The 24464-nt window shown below is 54.8% G+C and overlaps 1 protein-coding gene and 1 long non-coding RNA gene across 4 annotated transcripts in view; one reads left to right on the top strand and one right to left on the bottom strand.

Annotated features, from left to right (window-relative positions):
• LOC117998728 overlaps positions 1–15286 on the bottom strand; it is a 17567-nt gene extending 2281 nt beyond the window's left edge. Inside the window, exons 1-4 of the long non-coding RNA XR_004676051.1 lie at positions 15191–15286; positions 4082–4270; positions 3766–3953; positions 1001–1143 (exon numbers count right to left, since the gene is read on the bottom strand). This is a non-coding gene — a long non-coding RNA (uncharacterized LOC117998728). The remainder of the gene's footprint in view (positions 1–1000; positions 1144–3765; positions 3954–4081; positions 4271–15190) is intronic.
• Positions 11446–24464, top strand: part of NCF4 (neutrophil cytosolic factor 4) — a 19844-nt gene continuing 6825 nt past the window's right edge. The window contains exons 1-7 of one of the 3 annotated variants that reach the window (XM_034987589.1): positions 11446–11615; positions 16688–16772; positions 17102–17255; positions 19368–19438; positions 22234–22361; positions 23532–23589; positions 24261–24359. In XM_034987589.1, the coding sequence (XP_034843480.1) occupies positions 11584–11615; positions 16688–16772; positions 17102–17255; positions 19368–19438; positions 22234–22361; positions 23532–23589; positions 24261–24359 (627 nt within the window). In that variant the 5' untranslated portion in view covers positions 11446–11583. Of the gene's footprint in view, positions 11616–13035; positions 13904–15359; positions 15597–16687; positions 16773–17101; positions 17256–19367; positions 19439–22233; positions 22362–23531; positions 23590–24260; positions 24360–24464 lie in introns of those variants that run through there. The other 2 variants (XM_034987588.1, XM_034987590.1) reach the window with 2 other exon arrangements.

Below are 24464 nucleotides of genomic sequence, written 5' to 3'. Positions count from 1 at the left end.
AAAAGACAGAGAGAGAACAGAGAAAATTATCAAGAAGACAATCCAAGAAAACTTCCCCAAACTGAAGATCATGAGTGTCCAGATTGAGTTAGGCCTACCATAGAAATAGTAAAATGAATGAAAAATAATCCACACAACACACATCATCATGTGACCCCAGAAGACCACAGATAAAGTTTCCAAAAGCTTCCAAAGATTTAATACAATGCAACAAAAATAAGAACACCGAATCCTCATTTGCCGTAAGAGGAAACTGAGGCATCATATCTAACAGTCAATCAGTCAAAAATAGCAATATAAGCTTTTTATATAGAAATACAGAGGAATTTAGAGGGAATAATGGAAGGGTTTCAGTAGTTCCCTTGGGGTGGGAAAGAGAGGGTGGGGGCTTTTCGGTCCTCCTCTTCCTTGTCACAAACCAAAGCCTGCGCCTTTTATTCAAACATTGACAAGTCGGGGAACAGAAGTAACAGGTGCAGTCAGAGCTGCTGGGTTGTAAGCGAAGGATCACACAATGGGCAATGCTTTGGGCCCAAAGACGGAGACAGCTAACGAGGAGTTCCTGCAGCAAGAGTGTGCAGAGCTCCTCACCCTTCTGGTCACCCGCCACCTTCCACTCTTCCCTAAAAGTCTATAAGTGTGGTCCGAGGGGAGTGAGGGGAGGGGGGCATGCCACACGTGGGACGCTGCCAGACTCAGGGAGGCCACAGAGGAGAGAAGACCCCTCTTCCTCCTCTTACTAGAGGAAGGGGACTTGTGGGAAGAGTTGGGGTGAAGGTGCTGGAGAAAGTCTCGATCCTGCTATTAAGTGAAATGGGGACAGGGTGACCCATCCCCTCGCCGCTACACTGGTCTGAGTGGTCTGAGCATCAAATGTCATTGTGAGGGGGAAGCACCCTAAGACCTGCATGAAAGCAGCAACTCAGGGATCATTGCTGGGTCCCCGGGGCTGTAGGAGCCCCCTGATAACAACCCCAACTTCCTCGTCTTAAGCACCTACTGTGTGCCAGGCAGACAACACATTTCAATCCTATGATGCCTTTCCAGGGGATGGTAGATAGTCTTTTGGGAGAAACAGGAATTGGCCAAGCAGAGAAGATGTGGGCCTCATGGGGCAACAGCAACCTGCAAAACGGACTTGAGCTGGAAGAGGAGAGGGACAAGGCCAGAGTCAGGCAGGAGCCTGGCTTGGATGACAGCAAGCTGGACTGGTTCTCCGGAGAGCTAGAGGGCTGGAAGCATTGGTTAGTTCTTTCTAGGAAGGGCCTCCTGCAGCCAGTGGGGAAGACAGACTGCAGGGCTGAACTGGGACAGGAAGATCGGGTAGGGCGGCTGCTGGAGCAGCGCAGGCAAGACAGGAGGCTGTAGGGATGGAGCGAGGGGGCACTTGAGGGACATTTGGAGGTGAAACACGTTCCTGGGGATTGGCTATATCAGCGAGGGAGGATGAGGAGGCCATGTGACCTGCAGGTCTCTGACTTGGGCAAATGGCGAAGACAGAGGTTGCAGGAGGAAGGGTGCTCTGCAGAGCTGGGGGGCATCTGCGTGCGGTGGGGGCCCGGAGGCAGTTGGACACATGGGCCTGGGGCACCACTCGGGAGCAGCTGGTAATGGGGGCACAGGAGTAGATGAAGCCTGCAGCCAGAGAGAGCATGGGTGTGTGGGGAGGGGACTGAGGAAGTAGATGAAGGAGGAGCCCGGGAACGGGCCCCCAGACTTGGAGGAGGAACTGGGGGAGCAAGCGGGTGTGGAAACTGAAGCAATCGGTGGAGACCAGGGCTGGGGAAGGGCCCCAGGGCGAGGACGGGTGCGCAGAGGGTGGGAGGTCTCAGGGCCTCGGGGGAGGCATGCCGTGGGGGCTGGGGCTAGAGGGAGCATATTGCCAAAGGGTGAGAGTATGAAGGGCAGTTACAGAATTTCCGGGACCTCCTGTTGCGAAGCTCTCTGGTTCCTGGGTGTGCCGTTCTGGGCTCTGGGGCGCGCTGGGCAATTAGTGCTCATTGTGGGCTGGGACAGAGGAAGCTCTTCCCTGAACCTGGAGGGCAGAGCCCAGAGGAGGCGATGCAGTCTGTGAGCCCACCGCCTGCTTTGCCCCCTTCTTCACGCCCTTCCTCCACGCCCCACACACGGGTCGGTCCCATTCTGGACACTAGAGATTCATAGATGAATGTGGTAGTCCTTGACCCACAGGTGCTCATGGTACACAGTCCTTAGCAGGAAGGGGTGGAAAGTCTAGAAGACTAGCTCTTATGGGTAGGAAGCCCCAACCCAAGAGAGCTAGAGCTAGCGGCCACCCCGCGCCCCCCCGCCCCGCCCCTCCTTCAAAGAGCCATTGACCAGCTTTGCATCTTAGCTGGTGCAGAGAATCCAAAGGCTGAAGAAGGCCCATAGAATCATGGAGGCGGGGGTGGGGAGGTGGGGACAGCAGGAGAACGCACTGAGATGTGCTGAGAGAGGCCCCAGGGACCTATAGGATCCAGATGAGGCAGGAGGGAGGAGGGAGGCGTGCCGTGGGGGCTGGGGCTAGAGGAAATGTGTGCAGGAGCTGCAGGGTGGGGAGGAGGTGGGTAGGGGAAAGGGGTTATGAGAAGTTTGGCATTGCTTTGTACTTACTCCCTGGAGGCAACCCTGATTTTCAAATAGAGCCCCTTGCAGACTTGGGACAGCCTGGAGCCGCGGTTTTTCTGCAGGTTCTATTTTCCCCCATTTGGTGCCTTCAAGGTTCTGATGAGTCCAGGCTGTGCAAACTGCAGCCCGGGGGACCCTCCCCTTCTGGGGCAGAGTTTTAGAGGCAGTGGCATCGTATTAGCATCCAGAGGCAGACGGAGACCCCCAGGGAGGAGGTGACCTTGGGGCGGGGGCTCAGCTTCAGCCCCACCAACGAGTCACCTGCCTGAGCTCTTCACAGATCCTCCTACGCACAGTCTGTGTGAACTGCTACCCGAGAGACTCTTGGCTCTTAACTCTTGTTCAAGGGTCTGCAAACTACGGGCTGAGGGCCACATCTGCTGCCTGGTTTTTATAAATAAAGTTTTATTGGAAGACAGCCACCCCCATTCAATTATTGCTACAGCTGCTTTCAGGCTACAAAGCAGAATCCAGGAGTTGTGACTGAGATCAATGCCCCACAAAGCTTAAAATATTTACTGTTTGGCTTCCTAGAGAAAACGTTTGCCAATCCCTGTTCTAGGGTATCAGGTAGGACACACATTTAGCAGATGTAACCAAGGTCAAAATACCAGTGGCTTGAACCCAGTAAAGATTTCTTTCTCTTTCATGAACAGTTGGAGTGTAAGCCATCTGGGGTTGAGTCAGAGACTCTCTACTTTGTTGTTTAACTGTCCTCCGTCTTCGGCCTCTGCAGCCAGCAGGAAGGGGAACAGGGGAGTGGAGGGCACACCCTCTCTCTTTGAGGGCACAGCCAGGAAGTTGTGTCCACAGATCCCCCCCCCCCCCCCCCGCATCCCACTGGCCAGCCCTTGGTCACGCACCTGTAGCTACCAGGTAGATTGGGAAACGTTACATTTAGCTGGGTGCCCGCAAGTCCACTGCCACTCCGGGACTTTCTCAACAAAGGAAGGCGGCAAGCATGAATTCTAGGGGATTTTAGCAGTTTCTGGTTAAGAAGAACGAAAGCATAGAGTAAGAAAGAGTAAGAATTTGCATCCCCCCTAGGAGTAAAATTTGCAATGCGTGCCAACTGAGCAGCTGTCAGTAGCTAATATAAAATGCCTCTTTCTCCCAGTTCCTTCTGTAAATACTTACTTAGCCCTCAATTATATCAGGCTCTAGCTGGGCGCCTTTTGTAGAGAAAAAAACTGCCGGTCAGAGTGGTTGAGCGAGCTGTCCGAGGGCCCGTCCTTCTGCTCCCAGCATGGGCTCCTCCTGCCTGATGGTCCTGCTTCCCTTGGGACGCCCTAGCCAGGAGCTGGACTTGGGTCCCACCGGGCGGGCTGGGCGTTGGGGAAACAGAAAGTGCGCAAATTATTTTAGCAGTGAGAACTTAATATAGGGGATGGGTTGTACAGATCTTGGAGGACTGAAAAGCAAAAGGGGACGCTGAGGTAACCAGATAGAGTACCTGCTTCCTACGGCTGTGGGAACGGAAGGAAGAGAGTGGGGTTGTCGCAACCTAGAAGCTTGGAGGAGGAGCAGATGGAGGGGAGGTTGCTCAGCTGGTGTTGGTGCCTCAGAAGCTTGGAGAAGGGCCCTCAGGGAGCTGGGACTCAGAACTTCAGACCTCCAAGGAAGGGGTGGGGTGAGGCTCATCCTGGGGATGTGGAAAATACTAGAATTGACTTTCAGGGCAGTGCTGTTGGGTATTGGGAGCAAACAGAAGGGAGCAAATGCCTTCCTCCTCTCCATCCTTCTGGTCTCCTGGAAGGAGCTACCATCAGCAGAAGCGAATGGGAATCAGTCTGCCAAGCAGCAATGTGGTCTGGACACCCAACACCAGCTCCCGAGAGCTGAGCATAGAAGGGTAGGTCTGGAGCGGAGAGGAGACAGTTTAATAACCAGCCCAGAGGCTATGACTACATTTAGATGCCCCCCTCCCCCCGTGTTTACTGACCTGGAGCCACAGTGTCCGAGGCAGCGTGGACCTGGAACCTTGGCACATCTGCTTCCTGATACACTGGCTGGTGGGAATGTAAAAGGGTCCAACCACTTTGAAAAACAGTTTTCTTCTAAAGTGAAATACCATAGGATCCAGCACCCTACTCTTAGATCTTTACCCAAGAGCAACGAAACACACATCCACATGAGCCTTTATGCTTGAATGTCTGTCGTAGCTTTGTTTTAATAACCCTAAACTGGAAGCAGCCATAATGTCCATCAGTTTGTGAAAAGATAAGCAACTGTGGTATATCCATATAAGAGACTACTACTCGGTCATAAGAAGGATAAATTACTGATGTACGCATCAACAGCCTGATACTGTGTGAAAAAAGCCAGACACAAAAGACCACATACTTTGTGATTCCATTTGTATGAAATTTCAGAAATGACAAAATAGAATAATAGGAAGCAGATCGGTAGTTGCCAGAGCCTCGGGCAGGGCAGGGAGGTCGGAGGCAAGGGGCACAAGGGATCTTTTTGGGATCATGGAAATGACCTATATTGTGACATGGTTGGTTACATAATTGTCAAGACCCATTGACCTGTGTGCTTTAAGTCAGTGAGTTTTATCGTATGCAAACGACACTTGATAAAGCTGATTTTTAAAAATCGAATCAGAAAGCTGTTAGTAGGGGGCGCTTAGTCTACTTACGTCCAATGCCACCTCCTGTGAGCTACCGTCCATGCGGCAAAGGGATCTTTAAAAAACGTTAATCAGATTACATCACTCTTTATTTAAGCACTGTGATGGATTCTCTTTCCTCTTTGAATGAATTCCAGAGGATTACTGTCCCTCGATCCTGCTCACTGACCCCAACACTTGCAGGGATAGGAGCCATAGTGCCAACAGAAACCCAGGGACTGGGTATCTACACACATGAAGTTGTAGATCAAGCCAACCGACTGCTACTAAAACAAGTTCTGTCCTACCTTGTCAGGCAGACCTTCGTGAAAAGCTGGAAGGCCAGGTTCAAATTGAGAATTCTGGGAGTCCTTTGAGTTCTGTGCTGGAAGGTGATGGCGTGGGGAGACAGATGCTAAGCCACGGGCTCCCCGCCCCTTGCCTTTCCACCCTGGCTCCATCTGAACCTGTGAGGACACCGGCCAGGCCTCTGGAGAAATTTGTGTCTGTGACCCCCTGGGGGCATGGAACCGGGGAAACTGGATTCTTCTGTATCTCCAGGCCTCTCCAGGAACTGTACTTTGTTCTGTATGATGTGTGTATGCGTGCATGTGTGCATATGTGGACATGCGTGTACACGCATGCCTCTGTGTTTATACCTGCGTGGGTTTGCACACCGCGAGTGTGCCCGTGTGTATGCATGCCTGCATGTTTATGTGTGTATTTCAACAGCAGGGGGAGCTCGTTGAGGGCAGCAACCGTGCCAGATTCCGGTCTGTATCCTTTATACCTCTGCAGAGGGGATGCTAAATGAATGCTTGTGGAATGAATAGATGAAAGAATGGGGGCCGGTCTAGCACAGTTACTGTGTTTTGGAGTCATCCAGATTTGAGGTCAAAATCTGACCTTACTAAGTCACTTTGCTTCAGGCTCCTGATCCCGTAGAGACTCAGTTTCCTCATCTCCAGACCAGGAATAAAAATAGGACCTATTTTATCAGGGTAGGTGTGAGGATTAAGTGGCAATAATCGGAGCTGACATGTACTGAGCTGGACTTTGGGCCAGGCACTGTTCCAAGATTTTGCAAGGGCTAACTCATATACTCCTGCAATTTTATGGTGGAGGGATGGTGAAACCATAAACTCAGTGCATCTCGGTGCCTATTTCTGATCAGTGGAGAGGAGGTTCAGGGTCCTTAGCCTCTGGGGGCATCTTCTCACGAGTCCCGCTCAGATTTGGACCTACGGGCCCTTCTGGGGAGGACAGTGGGATCCAGCACGCAGGACTCCTCCGGGGCTAGCTCACAATTTGACCCTCTAGTGGGGCTGTTCCTTCTACTGCGGCTCAGGACATTTCTCCTCTAGGTGGCGCTGCAGAGCGAGAACCGGGATGTTGAGTTGCGGCGCCCCCTGGTGGTCTGTTTCCGTCAACACATTGATTAAGTGCAAAGCCGTTTCCATAGACAAGTGCGGCAAGAATGGGTTAGAGGAATGTGGGGAAAAATTAGAATCTAATGTGATCAGTTTTAAGACACAGAGGAGCAAAGTGCACATGGGGAGATAGATCAGGAGGGGTCCAATCCATACCAAGAAAACCATCCTCAATAACAACAACATTAACATTTGTAATTTACTGACCACCTTCCGCGTGTGGGTGTTGTACTAAGCACTTGGCATTCATCATCCTATTTAACCCACCTCCAGAAAGTATGCATCCCAAGGACAATTACTTTTATCTGGAGCCGGGCACACGCTGGATGTCTGGCATGTAGTAGGTCCTCGTTACATTTTGAAACAACGAGCAATGCATTAATCCTAGGAAGCAAATATTATCATCTCCACTTAGGAAAATGAACAAGAAAAATGAACTTCGGTCAGCCACATGCCAGAGCCAGGGCACCTGAGTTCCGCACCCAGCTCTGCTGGAAGCCGGGGCGCCAAAGAGAAGGCAGAGCCTTCTGCCTTCAGAGAGTTTGCTGTCCGATTGGCTTCATCCACACCCTCTGTCTCCAAATTCCACTCCCTGGGGATTGCCAGGGGTGGCTATTTATGGCTCAGGGAGGAGGTCCAGTGAAGCTCCCCTCATAAATTACAAGGAGAGACACATGTGGGTCAAGATTGGGGACTTCAGTGCATGAGGGATCCCCAGGAATCTTGCTCAGCCTAATCTGGGATTTTCCTCTCCTTCCCTAGGAGAGCTGATGACTCAGGCAGCAGGCATTTGCTGAGCTCCCCTAAGGAGCTCCTGGGGCATCATCACCTGGTCCTGCCTCTTCCCCAGCCCCCGTCTGCCACTGTGCCCTATTTCCCGCGGCTGGAGCCCTCGGAACCGCCGCCTCCTCGGAGGCCGTGTTCCTCATCTCTAAACCAAGGGCCGCGCTTTAGCTCGGATACGCCAGCACCCGAATCAGGGTCGAAGAGTGCTGTGCATGTTGTGAGTTTTAGAGCCAGGCCTCAATCCCATCCAGTCCTCTGGGAATTCCTCGGGTGTGGCCTGAGCACATGGAACCCTGCCTTGCAGATGTGGCTATGAACAGACATATGAATTGCATTCCGTAATGCAGCGATGCCCCTTCTCAGAGCAGCCCCTGCCTTTGGTTCTTGACTTCTTGTACCTGCTTTCTTTCGGCATTCCATCCTCCTTGTCACTGTCAGACTGTCACTTAACTGTCATTTGCTTCCAACCCCTCCCCCGCCCCCCAGCGATTTTCCTCCAGATTCAAATCTCCGGGGTTGTTAGATTTGGGTACGCTCTCAAAGTAACCTGGGGAAGGGAAGGCCAGAGGTGCTTTCTTCTAGGAATAAAATATCTGAGCTCCAGTGCCTGGGCAGGGGAGCTACCCATCCACTGTTCAATGACTTGTTTACTCCCAGGCTGTGGCCAGTGGAGGTTATCAGATGAGCTCTTGATAAGCCAGAGGTCACTCCAGGCATTTCTTTGTACCTCCCCAGAAAGGCTCGAGAAACACTGGCTTAATGAAATGTGTGAAGAGCTTGGCTCCTTTTCCTGGCTAGTCTTCTGCCTCATTCTCCACCCCTGCAGTAGCAGCAGGACGGGTGGCCACTGCTGACAGAGTGTCTGGTCTCGAATTACACCGTATCAGAGCTCGGACATAAAATTAGCAGCAGTGTTCTGTATGAGGAGCTAGAGAAATACCCATATTCAGCAGAACCACGGGCAGGGAGGGAAGAGCTGGCCCCCCACAGGCCCTGGGGCCCTTCCCTGGACAATCTTCCCATCCCCGCAGCCCTCCCCTCCACTGCGGAGGCGGCGATGGCTGCCCGGTGGCTGAGTCAGGGCCACACACAGGAGGCTTCTTGGGGGGTGGGGGGGAGGGAGTGGGGGATGGGAAGGCAAGACCTTGAGAAATCTGGGAAGGTGAACTTGAGGGCTTGTCGTCCCTGAAACACACACACACGCACACACTGAAAACTATGACCAAGAATAAGAAATTCCCATGTGTCTAGGCACTTTTCATACATTTTTCTCATTAATTCCCAACACCACCCATTCAGTAAGACTGTTTTACGATCGGTAAAGAAAGGATCAAAAAGGACATACTGGTTGCCCGAGTTCATACGTTATAAATGCATTCGTGTTCATGCTCATGATGTGCCCACTTAGATCCCAGCGCGTAAACCTGGCCTCTCATACTCACAGTCTCACTGCTGTGCACTATGCTGCGTGCTCTCGCGTGGACGCAACCTAAACACACTCACACGTCCCTACACAGAGTTGTATGTGTTTATATCCACATTTATGCGCAACTATATGTGTTGCTAACCATACACATACGATGATACACACAATCACATGACAAGTGCTGTGTCACACTTCCTGGCTAAAATTGTCACTTCCTGTCTTTCCTGACCAACTCTAGGGCTGCATTGACCTCGGCCATGGCTGGGTGCTTGCAGCTCTTGGTGCCATGTCTGTCCCTTCACCCTGTCCTTTGACTCTGCATTTAATTGCTTTATACTGTAGACCAGGAGCCCTGAGACACCAGTGACTGGGTTGGAGTCATTAGTTATATTATCTCTAGTTCTCCGGGTGTGAATTCTTCCGTATGTTGAGTCTGTAAGCTGTCCTTCAGAGTGTGGGTGTTCTTTACACAATTTTTAACTTCGATTTGTGAACTCACAGGGCAGTTTTGTTGTTGCTCCTATAGACTCATGGTTTCCAAACTGTTTTGATGTAATGCCTCAGCTTGGGATTTCCACACTGTGTGGGTAGCTTGGGTCTGGGCCTCGGGCTAGTGCATGTTTCAGGTTTGAGACTCTGATCTGGTGAACATACCCTTTGTTCTACCCCTGGCCTGGGAGAGTATCTCCATTCCTGCCGTGACCCCAGGCTGATAGCCGAGAAAGGCTGGTCTTCTAATCAGTTCTGACACCTGGCTTCACACTGGGAACTCAGATTTGACTTGTTGGCAATAGCACAGGACACGTAGCCCAGGCCTAGTCCCAGATTAGGCATTAAAAATCTCAGCCCCAATAACCCATCTGCACCCTTAGTTTTCCCGTGGAGTGTGAGGCACCAGCCCCTCTCTCTGGTCTAGGTTCTCCCTCTCTTAGAACCTGAATATTATACTTTCTTGCTTGTGAGCTAGGCTCTGTATGTTTAAAGTACTAAAGAATGTATTATCCAGCCTTTTCCGTATGTCTGGGGTAGGATGGGGAATTCCAGCTTGTGTTCACCCTGCCATCTTATCTCTGTCTTCCGAATGCCTTGCTCAGTAAATAGTCACTGATTGTCTCTCTATTTTTCTCCTTTCGTGTCCTCTCCTCTGTCTTTCTCCAACTGTCCTTGCCTCCCAAGGAGTACATAAAGGATCTTGGTTTCAGAAGAGGCCTTGGCCTGGTGAAGAGAGGGAGATCTTCACTGAGTCAGGAATGTGGAGCTGGGCCCAGAGCATGCTCCCTCCTGGGGGCTCTGGCTTCACCCTGAACTCCATTTGGGGCAGCGGGTGCCATGGGGTGGCTGGCTGGAGCAGGGATGAGGTTCAGAGGAAGGGCTTGAGGTTGCCAATCGCCCTCCATTCTTATAGCCAGATAGCCCTTGGGATCCTGAGAATGCTCCTGTCCCCAGTCCCTTCATCTGGGAGGTAACAAAGGGACTGTTGTAGGAGACCCTGGCTCTGGCCTCCATGCAGCTGGCTCTGTCCCCCCAGACCCTTGTCCCAGTCCTAGGGGCACTGCTATGGCATGGGTTTGGGACAGATGGAGTCAGAAGGCCCCATTCTGTGATGCCCATGGATGGCAAAGCATGGCTGTTTCTCATCTCTACTCTCTCTCTGCTGTTCTGCTTTGCATCTGCAATGCATGAGTGAGCGCTGAGTGTGGATGAGAGTGTGTGAGTGTGTGTGTGATGGGTTGGGGGTTACTGGGTGTGGCTGTGGACTTCTCAGAGAGCTCCCTTCAGAATCCAGTAGCCATACCGGTGAGAGGACCCATGGAATCACCAGCCAGAAGCGTCCCCTGAATACTGGAGGCAGGCAGGACCAGGAGTTTGCACTTTCTCCTTAAGTGCAAGGCGAAGCAGTTGAAGAGTTTAAGCAGGAAAAGGTATGATCAGGTTTGTAACATAGAGTTCACTGTGGTTGGCAGATCCAACAAGGACCGGCTGGCTGTGCCAGGCCTGGGGATCTAGGGATGAGGAGAGTTTAGCCCAGAGCCCTGGGGAAGGGGAAGACAGAAGCATAAACCGACATTCACACTCTATACGACAGAGGCAACTGAGTGCTAATTCTGTTGGGGAAACCAGGGAGGCTTCCCGGAGGAGGTGGCATTTGCCCAGAGCCTGAGGGATGACAGGCAAGGTGGAAGCCAGCACTCCAGGCCTCGGGAATAGTTTGGGCAAAGGCTTGGTAGTGAGAGTGAGAGGGTTGGGCGTGATGAGCCAGAGGATGAGAAGAGACTCTCCAAGTTCACGAGGCCCCTTGGTGGCTGAGCCAGCACAAGGACCCTGTCTCTGATGGAATGGAGCTCTCTGATGCCCAATGGCAGCCCAGCTCCAAGAAAGTACATCGAGGACGTCCTCAAAGCCCCCGAGTCAGTGGATTCCTGCAAACCCAGCATCCAAGGGTGGGCACTTCCCCAATTGCAGTGCAGCTGGGAGGTGTGAAAGAGGAAGTGTGGGCCCAGGGCTAGACCTAGAGAGCCCAGAGGAGGAGCCTCTTCTAAATGAGAGAGGCAGGGGTGGGGCCTCCCCAGGGGTGGCTCTTGGGAACTCCTGGGACCACAGCAGAGACACAGGGTGGCTAGAGGTGAGTGAGAGGTGAACTCGGCCTCGGGGCCTGGCCAGGTGAGACTCTTGCCATCCTCTCCCCGGGAGCACTGACGACCATGGCTTTGGCCCAGCAGCTGCGGGCCGAGAGGTGAGTGTGGGGGCAGTGCCCTCCCTGGGCCTCCTCCCTGTTCCCGTAGGGCCTTGGGGGACAGAGGCCCACCCTCCTGCAGCCCCTTATTGAGGTCACAAAAGCTAAGAGGCTGGAGCTGAGTCAGAACCCGAAAGCTCTGAAATGCTGATTCTCAGAAGTGTTTCAAGGAAGGCTCCAGTCGTGGCTCACTTCCCGCAGGCACAGATGAAGGCATGGAGGCTCAGAGAGGGCAAGTGATTTTCCCAGGGTCACACAGGAGTGGGTGTGGAGTCTGCACTGGTGTCCTGGGTCCCAGGCTAGAAGATGGCTTTCCATCTTCTGTTCAAACAGAATCACAGGATCTGGCTTCTTCCTCTTTATCTGGGGCCTGGCTCACATGTCAAAAGTCTTCCCTCACAGTCCCTACATTGCTCTCTGACGGCTCGCCCTGTTTCCCTTTTCTGCAGAGTCCTTAGCCCACTTGCATAATATTCTATGCTGGCTCGTTTGTTTTCTGTATCACTGGCTCTCCCATCAGCAGGCCCCATGAGGGTATTTGTCCCCCCATCACTGCTGTATCCTCAGTACATAGAACAACACCAGCATGGACTAAATGCTCTGGAAATGCTGCCGGATGAGTGAATCGGTGAATGGATCTTTGAACTGGACAAGGTCCTTGGATCCTTCTAGTCCAATCCTGTCATGGTGCTGATGAGAAAAATGAGGACCAAGGAGGATAAAGTACTTCCTCAGAGTCACCTGGAGCATAGCCTCGCCAGGGCCTATCTCTCAGCAAGACTGTGCCCTGAGCTGTAGGGGACCTGAGGACACAGGACTTGGCTCCTGCCCTGGGTTGGAAGAGCCGGTGACATCGGAAAGAGAGCGTGCCCACTGTGAGATGGGTCAGGCTGGTTTAGGTCAAAGTGGGCAGCAAAGGGTCCACGGTGGAGTCTGGGGGCTGGAGGTGGAATTGCCAAAGGCTGAAGGTCGGTGGGCGGGGGGGTAGTCAGGAAGGGCCTTGGTGAGCCGGAGGGCGGTGCGGGGGCTGGGGCTGCCCCCCAGGTTCTCCTCCCCACAGGTTCTCAGGGGACACTGAGCCGAACGCACGAACACACAGGAAGTGGCCGCCGTGTGAGGCCCGTGGCCCTTCCTGTTTGTCAGGGAATGTCAGAAGGCAGGACGCCCACCAAAGCCACCCCCTGTCCCCGACGGTGCGCTCCCTCCCTCCCACTCCCTGCTTCTTCTCAGCCACCCTTTTGCCCCTTGGAGGGGGAGGAATGGGTACCCTCCTGCCTCCCTTCATGGGGCCATGGAGCCGGGTCTTGGGGTCGCTGGCCTCCCTGCCCCTCAGGTGCCCTGGATGTGCTCTGCTTGAAGCCAGAGCGAAGGACGGAAAATGGGGGTGAGGGTCCAGCAGGACTTTCTAAGACCCCAGACCCCAGACGTCCAAAGTTCGAACGGACTGCCTTGGGGTAGTGAGTCTGATTCCAACAAACATGTTTTGAGCGCCTGCTGTCTGCAGGAGCCACGAAACCTGACCTAGCTGCCACCTGAGGGCCTTTCCAGGCCTCAGTCAGCCCCTCCCATCCAGGCTCCACAGTGGACTTTGCATGAATAACATGGGCGCGTATGAACCCAGAGCAGCCCGGCTGCAGAAGGCCCTGAGTTGACTTCAGCTCTGAGGGGTCCTGGCTGAGATCTCCAGGGGAGTGGCTCTTCGGGGGAGGATTTCCAGTCGGGTTTGCTGCACCCCTGCCTCCGCCCTGGTGTAGCAGCTTCCTGCCTCAGCCCCCAGCAGGCAGCCAGGCCATTCCCATGCTGACCACCAGAGGACTTGCTAAGACACATGGGGTGGCCCCACATGGAGCACCTACTATGTGCCTGGTGCTGTTCTGGGCCCTGGGGCTGCAGCAGTGGGCAGAGTCCCTGCTTTTGTGGGGAATCTGGGGCTGGACTTGTTATGGATGAGACCTCCTGACCCATGCCATCCCAGTGAAAGCCTCCCTCGCCCAGCACCCCTTTGTGATGGGCCCTGCCAGTGTCTCACGTTACTTTCCGCCTCTCGTTCTGTGTTCTGGCTGCGCTCAGACAGCCCCCGCCCTGAAGTTCCTTGCACTTGTCCCCTCTGGCATGGCTAGAGCCTTTGACTCTAGTTTCCCTTGACTGTCATCCTGTGGCCAACTCCTCTTTGCTTCTCCTGCTGACCCGGCCCCCCTTCTTCCAGGAAGCCCTCCCTGACCACCCTCCGTCTGAGTGAGCCATGAACCTCGGGCATGCATAGCACCCTGCTTTTCTCTCTGATGGATGTAAGCCCCATCTTCGAAGTGCCTGCTTGCCAAACTCTCTTGCCCACTGCACTACTAGTTCTCGGTGGGGTGGCGGTTGTGGGGGGGGGGTGGATTATAATAATGGCCAGGCTCTAGGATGGCTCAAAACACCATTTGCTTTTCCTTCACAGCCTCCCTGACCATTGAAACGATGCTGTTATTTGTTTAGTGTCAAACTCCTTCACTCAGCCATGAGACCCAGGAGGGCAGAGGCCATGTCCAAATGTGCTTAGAACAATATGTGAGCTACGCTAGGTGCTATCAAGGGTTTGCTATTATTATTATTATTATTACTATTATTACCTCAGGTGGGGGAACTGAGGTGGGGGGGCTGGGATTTGTCTATGTGTGTGCAGTGAGCTGTTGGGGCAGCAAACTAGGAGCAGTGGGGCAGTGTTTGGGAACGAAATTCTGCTTAGGCTCAGATCCTAGCTTCTTGATTTACTTGGGCAGGTTCTGTAACCGCCCTGTGCCTCAGTTTCCCTGTCTGTAAAAAGGTACCAGAAGAGCATCTGGTGCATAGCGCATACTCAGGGAACTGTTAAGTGTAGTTATGACCCAACCTGGCCGAGTCCCTGCCCAGGGCCATTTCTATGCTCTGGTTCCTTCCTTCCTGTCCGCCCCCACCCCCATCCTATTGCAGATGAAATAACCATGAGATGCACAGCCCCTGGGGAGAAAGTGGAGGAGGAAGCTTCTCCCAAGGGTGTTGCCATGGGGTCATGTGTGGAAAGTGAGTGGGGAGGCTGCCAGTGGCCACTAAGTTGCTCGGGAAGTGGTGGGGATTTCCTCTGCTTATCCATTGCCACCCTGAGTGCCCCCCCCCCCCCGCAGTGGCAGCTGCCAGTGTCCTGAGGTAGCCGGAGGTCCCACGCAGTCCAGGCCATGTGGGGACCCGCAGCAGCTGGGACTGGGTGTGCAGACTGGGAAACCGATCTCCCCGAGGGCCTGGCCAGCTTGTGAATGTGGCAGCCCCGCCCCCACTCCCACCCTGTCTCCCAGTTGCTCAGGACTCGGCGACCCCTGGCTACTCTTTCTCTGTCCCCTTGGCTGTCTGTTTTCTCGTCCTCCACCTGTCCCTCTCAGCCCCCTCTGCTCACAGATCGCTCTTCCGGGGGGGCGGTCTTTACCACCGGTCACGGGCACATGGTACCTCCCCGACTCCAGCAGAGATCCACCCCCACCCCCATCCCCAACTGCCCCCACTGAGCGCCAGAGTCACAAGAGTTCTTGCCAGACCTCGACCTGGGGGCCCAAGGGACTCACATTAGCGTGCTCGAAACTCAGTCCGTCAGCACTCCTCCACTCCCACCCATCCTGGGCAGGAGATGGGTGATATGTAGGTGTCACTCTCGACACTGCCCTTTCTCTCACCTCCAAATCCAAACAGTCCCCAAACACTGCTGGCCATTGGTCAGGAATGACTCACAGATTGGCGGCGTGTCTGCTGGAAATGTGTAAGTCTGCAGGGCACTGAGGAACTCGTGGGAGCTTAAACAAACAGGGACTTATTTGTGCACATGACAAGAAGTCCAGAGGCAGGCCACAGCTGCTGCTGCAGTTCAGTGACCTCAGGACCAGAATCCCAGAGATTCCTTTGGTCTTCCTCCTGTCTTTGCCTCATGGAGGCAATGTGGCTGCTGTGGGTCCAGACGGCACCCCTACTTCCAAGGTAGGCAGAAGGGGGAAGGTGAGGAAACCCATGCTGGCCTGCCCCTCCCTCTGGATCAGGAAAGCAAACACTCCTGGAGAGGTCCCAGTGCAGATTTCCTCTTAGGTCTCATTGGTCAGAACTGATCACATGGCTGGTCCTAGCTGTAGGGGAGGCTGGGAAAAGGAATGAGATTATTAGGTTTGGTTCAGACCAATCATGGCCTATCACCTTGAGGCTAGGCACATTGCCACCCTAAAAAAAAATGGAGCTTGATTAGCAGGAAGAAGCAGAGGACATGACAATGACACAGTGTCCACCAAGGGTTGCATCTCTGTGTCTGGCTCAGCCCCCACCATCTCTCAGCTGTACCACTCCGGGGCCTCAAAGTGCTGATCTGTCCCTTCCGTCTCTGTCCTCCGTTTCCTCTGCACACAGCTGCCTGAGTTGGCCTCCATAGGCCGGGATCGTACTGTTTTTACTCTCTTCTGAAGCCTTGTATGGCTCCCTGTTGCCTACGGGAGGTACTTAGCTCAGCACTGGAGCCCCTCCTCAACCTGGCCTCACCTGCCTGTTCAGTCTCCGATCACAGCTAACTCCAGTCACACTAGACCCAAGCCCACTCCTCGCGCCTTGAAACCTTAGCATATGCTGTTCCCACTGTCTGGAAGACCCTCCCCCAACCCCCTGGGCCTACTTGGTGGATTCCCCTTTGACCTTCTGTTTGACCTTCTAGACCTGGTTCAAACACCACATCCTCCTCTGTGAGGACTTTCCCAGCCTGGGCATGATGAACTATTCTCTCTGTGGGACATGCGTTGACTTTGTTCCTCCCTGCATGACCCAGAGCCTTGCCCACGGTCTGACATGATGGACGTTACTTGATGCGCTGCTCCTGGATGAATAACGCAGCCACAGAGTGATTCGCTTGCCCGTAATATGGCTGCTGATGTACGGCCCTGTCTCCAAGTGTCCGGTCCGTGCCCCGGCCTGGCTCCGGAAGCAGTGTTGACCAAGGAATGCCAGACACACTCTTGGTTCATTTCTGCCCACTTCGGCCCAGTGAGCCCATCAGGTGGTAACCAGGCTCCTTTCCCTCCCGTCTCCCTCAGCGACTTTGAGCAGCTTCCCGACGACATTGTGGTCTCCGCCAACATCGCGGACATCGAGGAGAAGAGGGGCTTCACCAGCTATTTTGTAAGACAGCCCCCCAACCTTCAGCTTCTGACCTCCAAACCTCCAACTCTCTCATCCCCTTAACTTCTCAACAGGGCGATTTCGTAGTAAATATCTTGAGACATTTTTGACAACTCCAGCTTGGGGCCGGGGGTGCTGCTGGCCTCTGGGAGATGGAGCCCAGGGAGGCTGCTCGGCACCAACCATCGCACAGGGCAGCCCCCCCAAAGAAGTAGCTGGCCCCCCGCAGAATAGCGAGGTTGAGAAACATTGCTCTAGTTCTCGGACCTTCAAACCCCCACCCTCCTCTGCCCCCGGCCTCCCTACACCCTGGCCTGTGTCCTCCCTAGGTTTTTGTCATCGAGGTGAAGACTAAAGGGGGATCCAAGTACCTCATCTACCGCCGCTACCGCCAGTTCTATGCCTTGCAGAGCAAGCTGGAGGAGCGGTTTGGGCCAGAGAACAAGACCAGCCCGTTCACCTGCAACCTGCCCGTGCTCCCAGGTAGGTGGCCGTCCCAGTCCTGCAGCCCGGGGAGCCGGGCGTCCTGCCACACGACAGAGCTGTGGCCCTCGGCCTCTGCTTCCAGCTCCTGGGGGTTACTCTGGGTTTGCCTCCATGCCAACCATCCGTCCGTGGCCCCTCCTGGCAGTCGCAGGCTGCCGCCTCCAGCCTCGTCGCCCTTGACCTCCTGGCCACCCTGTTGCAGCCATCCATCCCCTGTGCATCGCGCGCAGACTCACCTTCAGCGCCCCCTGCAGCCCTGTCTGAGAGCGGCCCTCTGACTGCCACCCAGCTCCCACAGTTCTCCCCCTCCTACCCTCCTCCGCTGGGACGCTGTGGGCACCCCATCTTTGCTTCCGGGCAGTCCGCTCACCCCTTGCCTCCTGGCCTCTCTCCCCAGCTCAGTCCACACATGCCCCTCGGATAGGCCCAAATCTCTAGCTGCTCGGTGCCTGCCCTCCGGAGCCCTGCAGGAGTGTTGGGGTGCCGGGTCCGTGGGGTGGTCTCGGGGTGCCCCCCACACCCTGCAGGCCGCATACAAGCACCCTTCCCACAAATAGCAGAGACGCTTCCTGACCTTTCCTTCTTCAGGCTCCACACTCTGCCTCCTTCTTGCTCTTGCTTTCTCTCTGTCCCGGCAGAGCTCCCGGAGGAGCTGAAGCTGTCCCCCAGGGGCTCCTGGCTTCTCTTCTCCTCCGGAGCCACTTCCACTCGCACCTGCCCCTTCCCTGTCTCTGGGCTGCAGGGGAAGGGGGACCCTCCTGTTCTGAGCCCGCCTCCCCGCCAGGCTCCAGGGAGCTTTGCCCTTCCCTCCTCGGCAGCTTTCCCCCAAAAAGCTTGCCTTTCCCTTATTTTGGACTCTGCCAGGCTCTCCCACAACCTCAGTTCTCCTGTCTTTAGACAAGCCTGTGCCACGAGGAGGCTTTCCGGCCATAAGCCCCCTTGACCCCCGACGGCCCTCAAAATCTCCTTTCTTTTAGGAGTCACTCACTGTCCCCCTTTTCCCCTCTCCTCCCCTGCTCATCCACCAGCTTGGTTTCTGCTCTCACTGCCCCACTGAATTCCCCTTGGGATGGTGGCCCGTAACCTGTTAAGTCGGACTTCTGTGGGCATATCCCGGCCTCACTTTCACTGTCCTGCTTCCTCCTCTGGGAAGCTCTCCCTGACCTCCTCCCAGGTCTCTTCCTACCTCACCAACTGCTCCTCCAGCTCCTTACAGAATCTACCCTCTCTGATGCTTCTGGGAAGGTTCTTAGGCGTTCTCTGCAGCCCCATCCCCTGCTTTCTTCTCCCTCCCAGCATCCTCCCTGCAACCAGGTAATCTGACCTCTGATTAACTGCTCTCTTATTGCTGCTAAGTCCTAAAGGCCTCTCTACCCCAGACCTCAGATGCTGCCCTCCTGCTGGACACCAGCCCTTGCCCAGCTCACAGGCAACAGAGCCAGACGTTTGTTTGCCTTCCGCTGGGGGTTCTCAGGGGATGGTTCTACCAGCCCCCCCCCGCCTAAGGCCTCTGGAGAGGACATTTGTCTGGGTCAGCCATCATCTGTTTCCCTTTCTCCCTAAACATGCTGCCTTGCTTTTGAGGAATGATTCATTCATCTACTCTACAAATATGGATTGGTAGGGGACACTATTCTAGACCTTGGGGGGCATATTAGAAGTACCTTGAGATTTAGAGAATTCTGATGCCCAAGTCCCACCCCCAGAGATTCTGATTTAATAATTCTGGGGCAAGTCCTACATAATGAGATTTTTAAATGCTCCCTGGGTGACTTAAATGTGCAGCTGGGGTTGAGGACCCCCATCCTAGGTGATGGGACTCAGCTATGGGCAAAGCAAAGCTCCTCCTCTCTTGGAGCCAAGAATCGTGAGTGTGCATGTGAGTGTGTGTGTGTGCATGCGCACGTGTAGGAACAGGCAATAAATAAGTAAAACAAGGAAAATATCAGCTGGTGACAGTAAGCCCAGAGAATGCAAGCTGAAAGGTGGGGTGGCCCCTTCAGCACGGCCGAGCCAGTGGGGAGGATTCCTGGCCTGGGTGGGTGGCTTAGAGCCCAGAGACCGTAGTCTTGGCCCAGGCTCCCAGGACAGCTCTTTGCATTTCCACAGCCAAAGTCTACATGGGTGTGAAACAAGAGATCGCGGAGATGCGGATACCCGCCCTCAACGCCTACATGAAGGTAGCGGTGGGTCACCTTGGCACCTGGGAGGGCCCCTGGGAAGGTAGCACCCCTGAATGTGGCCTGGGAGCTGGCTCTCCTGCTCCGATGGGCCCCATCTTCAAACCTTAATCTTCTCCCCTGGGGAGAGAAACAGGATGTGTTCTGGGGGCTCCAGGCAGAGAGGCAGAAGCAATGGAGAAGGTACAAGGAACCACACTTTGAATTGACAACTCTGGTGTCTGCCAGGTGTTCTGATACCGAGGTGAATAGGATACAGTATCTGCCCTCAAGGTACCTGCTGGCCAGTGGGGAGAAGGACGGGTGGGTCACGAAATCACAAAACCATGGCCTATGTAACAGAGGCGTGATGCGCCAGGGCCTCAGCTCTCTCACAGAGTGCCTTTGTACAAACTAGAGAAAGGCCCTTGGGTATTTCCCAACCTGTAAACTGTCTGCATCCCTAGGAGATGAGAGCACAGAGACAGAAGCACCTTGAAGGCAGAGACCAGCTGGTCAAGAAAGGCCCTCTACCAATCAGGACTGTGCAAGAAAGGGACAGTGTTCCTCATGAGGTAGTGAGCACCCCGTCACTAGAGGCATCCAAGCCATGGCTTGATGGCAACCTTAGGAAACTGGAGAGGGAAGCCCTCCTCATAGCACAGAGGCACCCTCCCAGCCAGCGAGGGCTCCCCCTCCTCTTCTACTCTCATGGCTGAAGGGCACAGAGCTAGGAGTCTTCAGTCTTCACTCTGACATTGACTGTTTGGGTGATTTGGGGCGAGTGGCTCATCCTCTCTAGGCCTTGGTTTCCTCACCTATGAAATACGGCCGTCCCTCCAGCTCGCTGGTCTCATGGGAGGGGAGTGAAGTTGGGAGCTTCCAGAATGTGAGAGATCATAACTCCTAGTAGAGTGAGCAGTGGGAGGTGGGAGGCAGGAGGAGAAGCCCCAGCCCTCTCCAGTGGCTGCAGGAATCCTGGGCTCTGAGCAGAGAAGAGGGACTGTGGGAAGCCCCTGGGCCACAGCAATGGAGGCATCTCCCCTCAAGGGGGTGCTGTGACAGCTTCTCCTTTGGGGTGGCTGGAGGCTCCTCTCTCCCCCTGCAGGGCTTGGAGAGGAGTGAGCTCTGGAGGGAGGGATGAGGCCATGGAGCTGGGGCTCTTCCTCCCACACCTGGAGGAATCCCATCCTTTCTGTCCGATTTGGTTCCTCAAAGCCCAGGAGTCAATCGGTGCAGGAATCTCTGCTATGGGTAACCCCAGCCTATGCTTGAAAGGTTCAGGGACGGGGAGCTCACTACCACGCTTCCCTGCTCGTCCCCTGTCGGACAGCTATTAGAAAAATCTGATTCCCTGTAACGTCCACCCACCAGTCTCCCCACTGTCCTCATGGAGAATATGGGTCGTGTGATAACGACCCCTGCCTGGAACGATGTGGGGTGCTTTGACTGGCAGCCGGGAGGCTCTCGATATACATTTGTAGGATAAACGAATAGGCTTGGTTATTTCTCTCAATAACTTGTGAGTTAGATGCCATTCACCCTATTCACAAACGAGGAGGTGGAGCCACTCACTCCGTGGGGTAGAGCAGCTGGATAGGAGGGTTGGGGATTCGAACTCGCGGCTCTGTGTACCCACTGTGCTATGTTGTAACGAAAGCCACAGTGACAGCGATCTTTGCCAGCTCTGACGGTGCACCTGTTAGATTAGATGCCTGGTGATGTTCTAAGTGTCGTGCGCACGTCACTCATTCAATCCTTACGCCATCCCACAAGGCAGACGCTAGTATCATCCCCACTTTATTAATGAGCGTACGGAGGCTCGCTTGCCCACGGTCACCCAGCTGGTGAGTGGGATTTGATCCCAGGCCCCAGCCTGGCTCAGTGTCTGTGCCCTTAAACCCATCTCTGGGCTACCTCCCAGCCCTCCCCAGATGACAGCCATGTCCTTTCCGGGCTCTGCATTCCCAGTTCCTCCGGGATGGACCTCCAGGTCCCCCCCTTCCTGCTGCCTCCATGGGATTCTCCGAGGGGGTCCTCTGGAGTATTCCCGGGGACCTGTGCGTTGTGCAGTTTGGGGGGAATGACTGCCAGGGTCTGGGGACTCTGCGTCCTCACGGAGAGCCTAGTGGTGGGTATAACCAACATGAGATTGAGTGAGGGTCCCAGGTCCACTGCTTCCTAGCTCTGCCAACTGGGTCAGGTCCTTTGCTTCTCTGAGCCTCAGTTTCCCCAACTGTGTATGAGATCAAGTATCAGAAAGCACTTTTTGGGCTGTAATACCACCAACTGTTGTTGGTTTGGGTCATTTGAGGTATCCTTCCTCCCACTATTATCTGATATTTTATCTCAGGGCTGGGCCTCATGGCAGATGGCTCTGGGTGGCCCGGCACTGTCACTCGCTAGGCCAGGCGGCCTCGGGCAGGTCCCCTAACCTCTCTGGCACTAACTTTCAGGTTGTTGTGAGATGGAGCGAGGTCACCTGGTGTGGCACTCAATGTGGTGCCTGGACAGTCACCTCCACGTCATTTTACCTGCCATTACCATTATCATTGTGTCTGGAGGCCTTTAGGTTTTCTCCAAATGAACTGTCCTCAAGCCAGTTGGTCCCCTCCTGATCTTGAACCCGGGAGGAAAGCTTCTGAAACGTTACATGTCTTGTATGAAATGAAATATGTCGTTTGTGTGATCAGGCAGAGAAAGCGGTACTAGAAAGAGCGGGACCAGGGTGGGGGATGGGGATGGGGCAGAGGGGCTGGGATGTCCAGACCTTTCTGTTGACCACCCCCCTGTCCTGCCTCCTCTCCCAAATGCAGAGCCTCCTCAGCCTGCCCATCTGGGTGCTGATGAATGAGGACGTCCGGATCTTCTTCTACCAGTCGTCCTATGACTCAGAGCAGGTGCCCCAAGCACTGCGCCGGCTCCGGCCGCGTACCCGGAAAGTGTAAGTGACCGGCCGCTGCGCTCCCGCGGGCCAGGCCCTGGGCCCCTTACCAGGTGTTCCTAACTGGGCGCTCTGTCCCAGATGCCCCCACGGCCAAGGTACGTCTTTTCCCTGGAAGAAGAGAAAAACTAGACATCAGTTCTATCCCTGAATACCCCAGGATGTTCAGCTTGTTAGGTGAGCTTGGAAAATCGAGCACAGGGCCTGGAGGGATAGAAGGTGGGTACATTTTGATGTGTGTGACAGTGAGGACCGGAGGACAGGGGCTGGGCCACTGATGGGGAGAGTTGGGTGTCCCAGTCCCCAGTGGGGATGCCTCAGGACTCGGGGTGCCTGGAGAGAGTGGAGAGTGGCAGGGAAGGGAGGAGTTGCTCTCTCCACAGACATTCCCAGAGTATATCCTGGGATGCCCGGTCCCCCGGTCATGCAGTTCCATGGGGCTGTCTGTGGCTTCTGGTGTATCACACGGGCCCCCAGGGGACACTGCTTCTTCCTCACTGATTCCGAAGAGCCCACCACTCCCTTCCAGCTCCCTCCTAAGCAGAAAATAATCACAGAAAATCCAAGCCACTGTGATAGGGCTGGGCTTCCAGAGGCCAGGCCGTCGCTGCTAAGAATTCCAGGGACAGTGCTCCTGAGCCCCGGCCTCCCTCCCAGGGCCTCCCTCCTTCCTCAGGCTAGTATCTCTGAGTGTCCTCTCGGTGCCTAGCCGTCTCCCCGGGGCACGCAGGCAGGCCTCAATTCCAGCTGAGCCACGCGGCAGCCCTGTGCCCCGAGCCCTGGCACAGAGGGCCTCTCCAACCCATTTCCTTGGCTGAAAAATGAGAGGTTGGGTGTGGGAAGTAGAAGGAAGAACAGATGTGAAAGGGTTGACAAGTTAGGGTGCTGAGCAAATGTGTATCTTCCTCCCCACCTTCTTGCTGAGTCTCTGTTTCCACAAAGGGGATACAGTCCCTCCCCCATGGGCAGTGGGAACCAGTGCGTGCGTGTGTGTGTGTGTGTGTGTGTGTGAGAGAGATGGCCCAGAGAGCAACTGTAGCTGCATTTTTAACATCCTCTCCCTTCCCTGCCTTTCCTGCCCCTGATGAGGGGCTGCTTTGGGGACAGAAGCAGGGAGCCAGGCCCTGAGGGAACCAGAAGGGCTGACGGGCCTTCCTTTTCTCTCTGCAGCAAGAGTGAGTCCCCACAAGACGCCATCTTTGACCGCATGGCAGCTCCGCGAGCAGAGGTAACCTCCACTGGGCCAGGCCTCCCACCTCACCTCTGGGCTCCACCCTTCGCCACTGCACCCCTCCTCCTGGGCGCCCTCAATGTGCCCACAAATGGCGCTGGGTGCTGCGGGTTGGAGGGGCCTCAGACTCGGCCCTAAGGGCGCCCAACCCAGCTGACAGGAGGGGATATGGGGAGCACTCAGGCAGAGGGGAATGCAGCCATCCGTCATCCATTCAGCAAGCTTTCCTGGCCTCCTCCAGGCCAGCCCCACCCTGGCGACTGAAACGTCAGAGGTGACTCAAACCAGGCCCTGCCCTCAAGGAGGTCCCAGCTCCCCGGGGACACACATGTAGAAACAGTGTGGTCAGTGCCCTGGGCTTATGGGAGCACTGGAGCCCACACTGAGGCCTGGGTGGGCTGAGGAAGGTGCTCGACCCAGGGAGTTTGGATCCTTGCCTCTCTGTGCTCATCCCACCAGGTCTGAAAGGAGCACCATTCTGGAGTCAGAGAGACCTGGATTCTAATTCTGGCTCCTCCACTAACAAATGGAGTGGCCTCAGACAAGTCAGTCATGCTCCCTGAGCCAGTTTCCTCATCTGTTAACTGGGATGCTGAAGTATGCAAAGCAGTTTCGTAGGAATTCAATGAATGCTCCCTTCCTCCTGCCCTACTCCACTCTTCTCCCAGGCCCTGTTTGACTTCACTGGCAACAGCAAACTGGAACTGAATTTCAAAGTTGGAGATGTGATCATCCTTCTCAGTCGGATCAATAAAGACTGGCTGGAGGTGAGGGTGGGGTGAAGATGGGGGTGAGGTTAAGGGTGAGGATGGGGGTGAGGATGGAGGTGAGGTTGGAGGTGAGGTTGGAGGTGAGGATGGGGGTGAGGTTGG

Source organism: Mirounga leonina, unplaced genomic scaffold, assembly GCF_011800145.1.
Source record: "Mirounga leonina isolate KUSES-001 unplaced genomic scaffold, KU_Mleo_1.0 Mir_418, whole genome shotgun sequence".
NCBI classification, from domain to species: domain Eukaryota; kingdom Metazoa; phylum Chordata; class Mammalia; order Carnivora; family Phocidae; genus Mirounga; species Mirounga leonina.
This window is presented reverse-complemented; position numbering and strand designations above follow the sequence as displayed.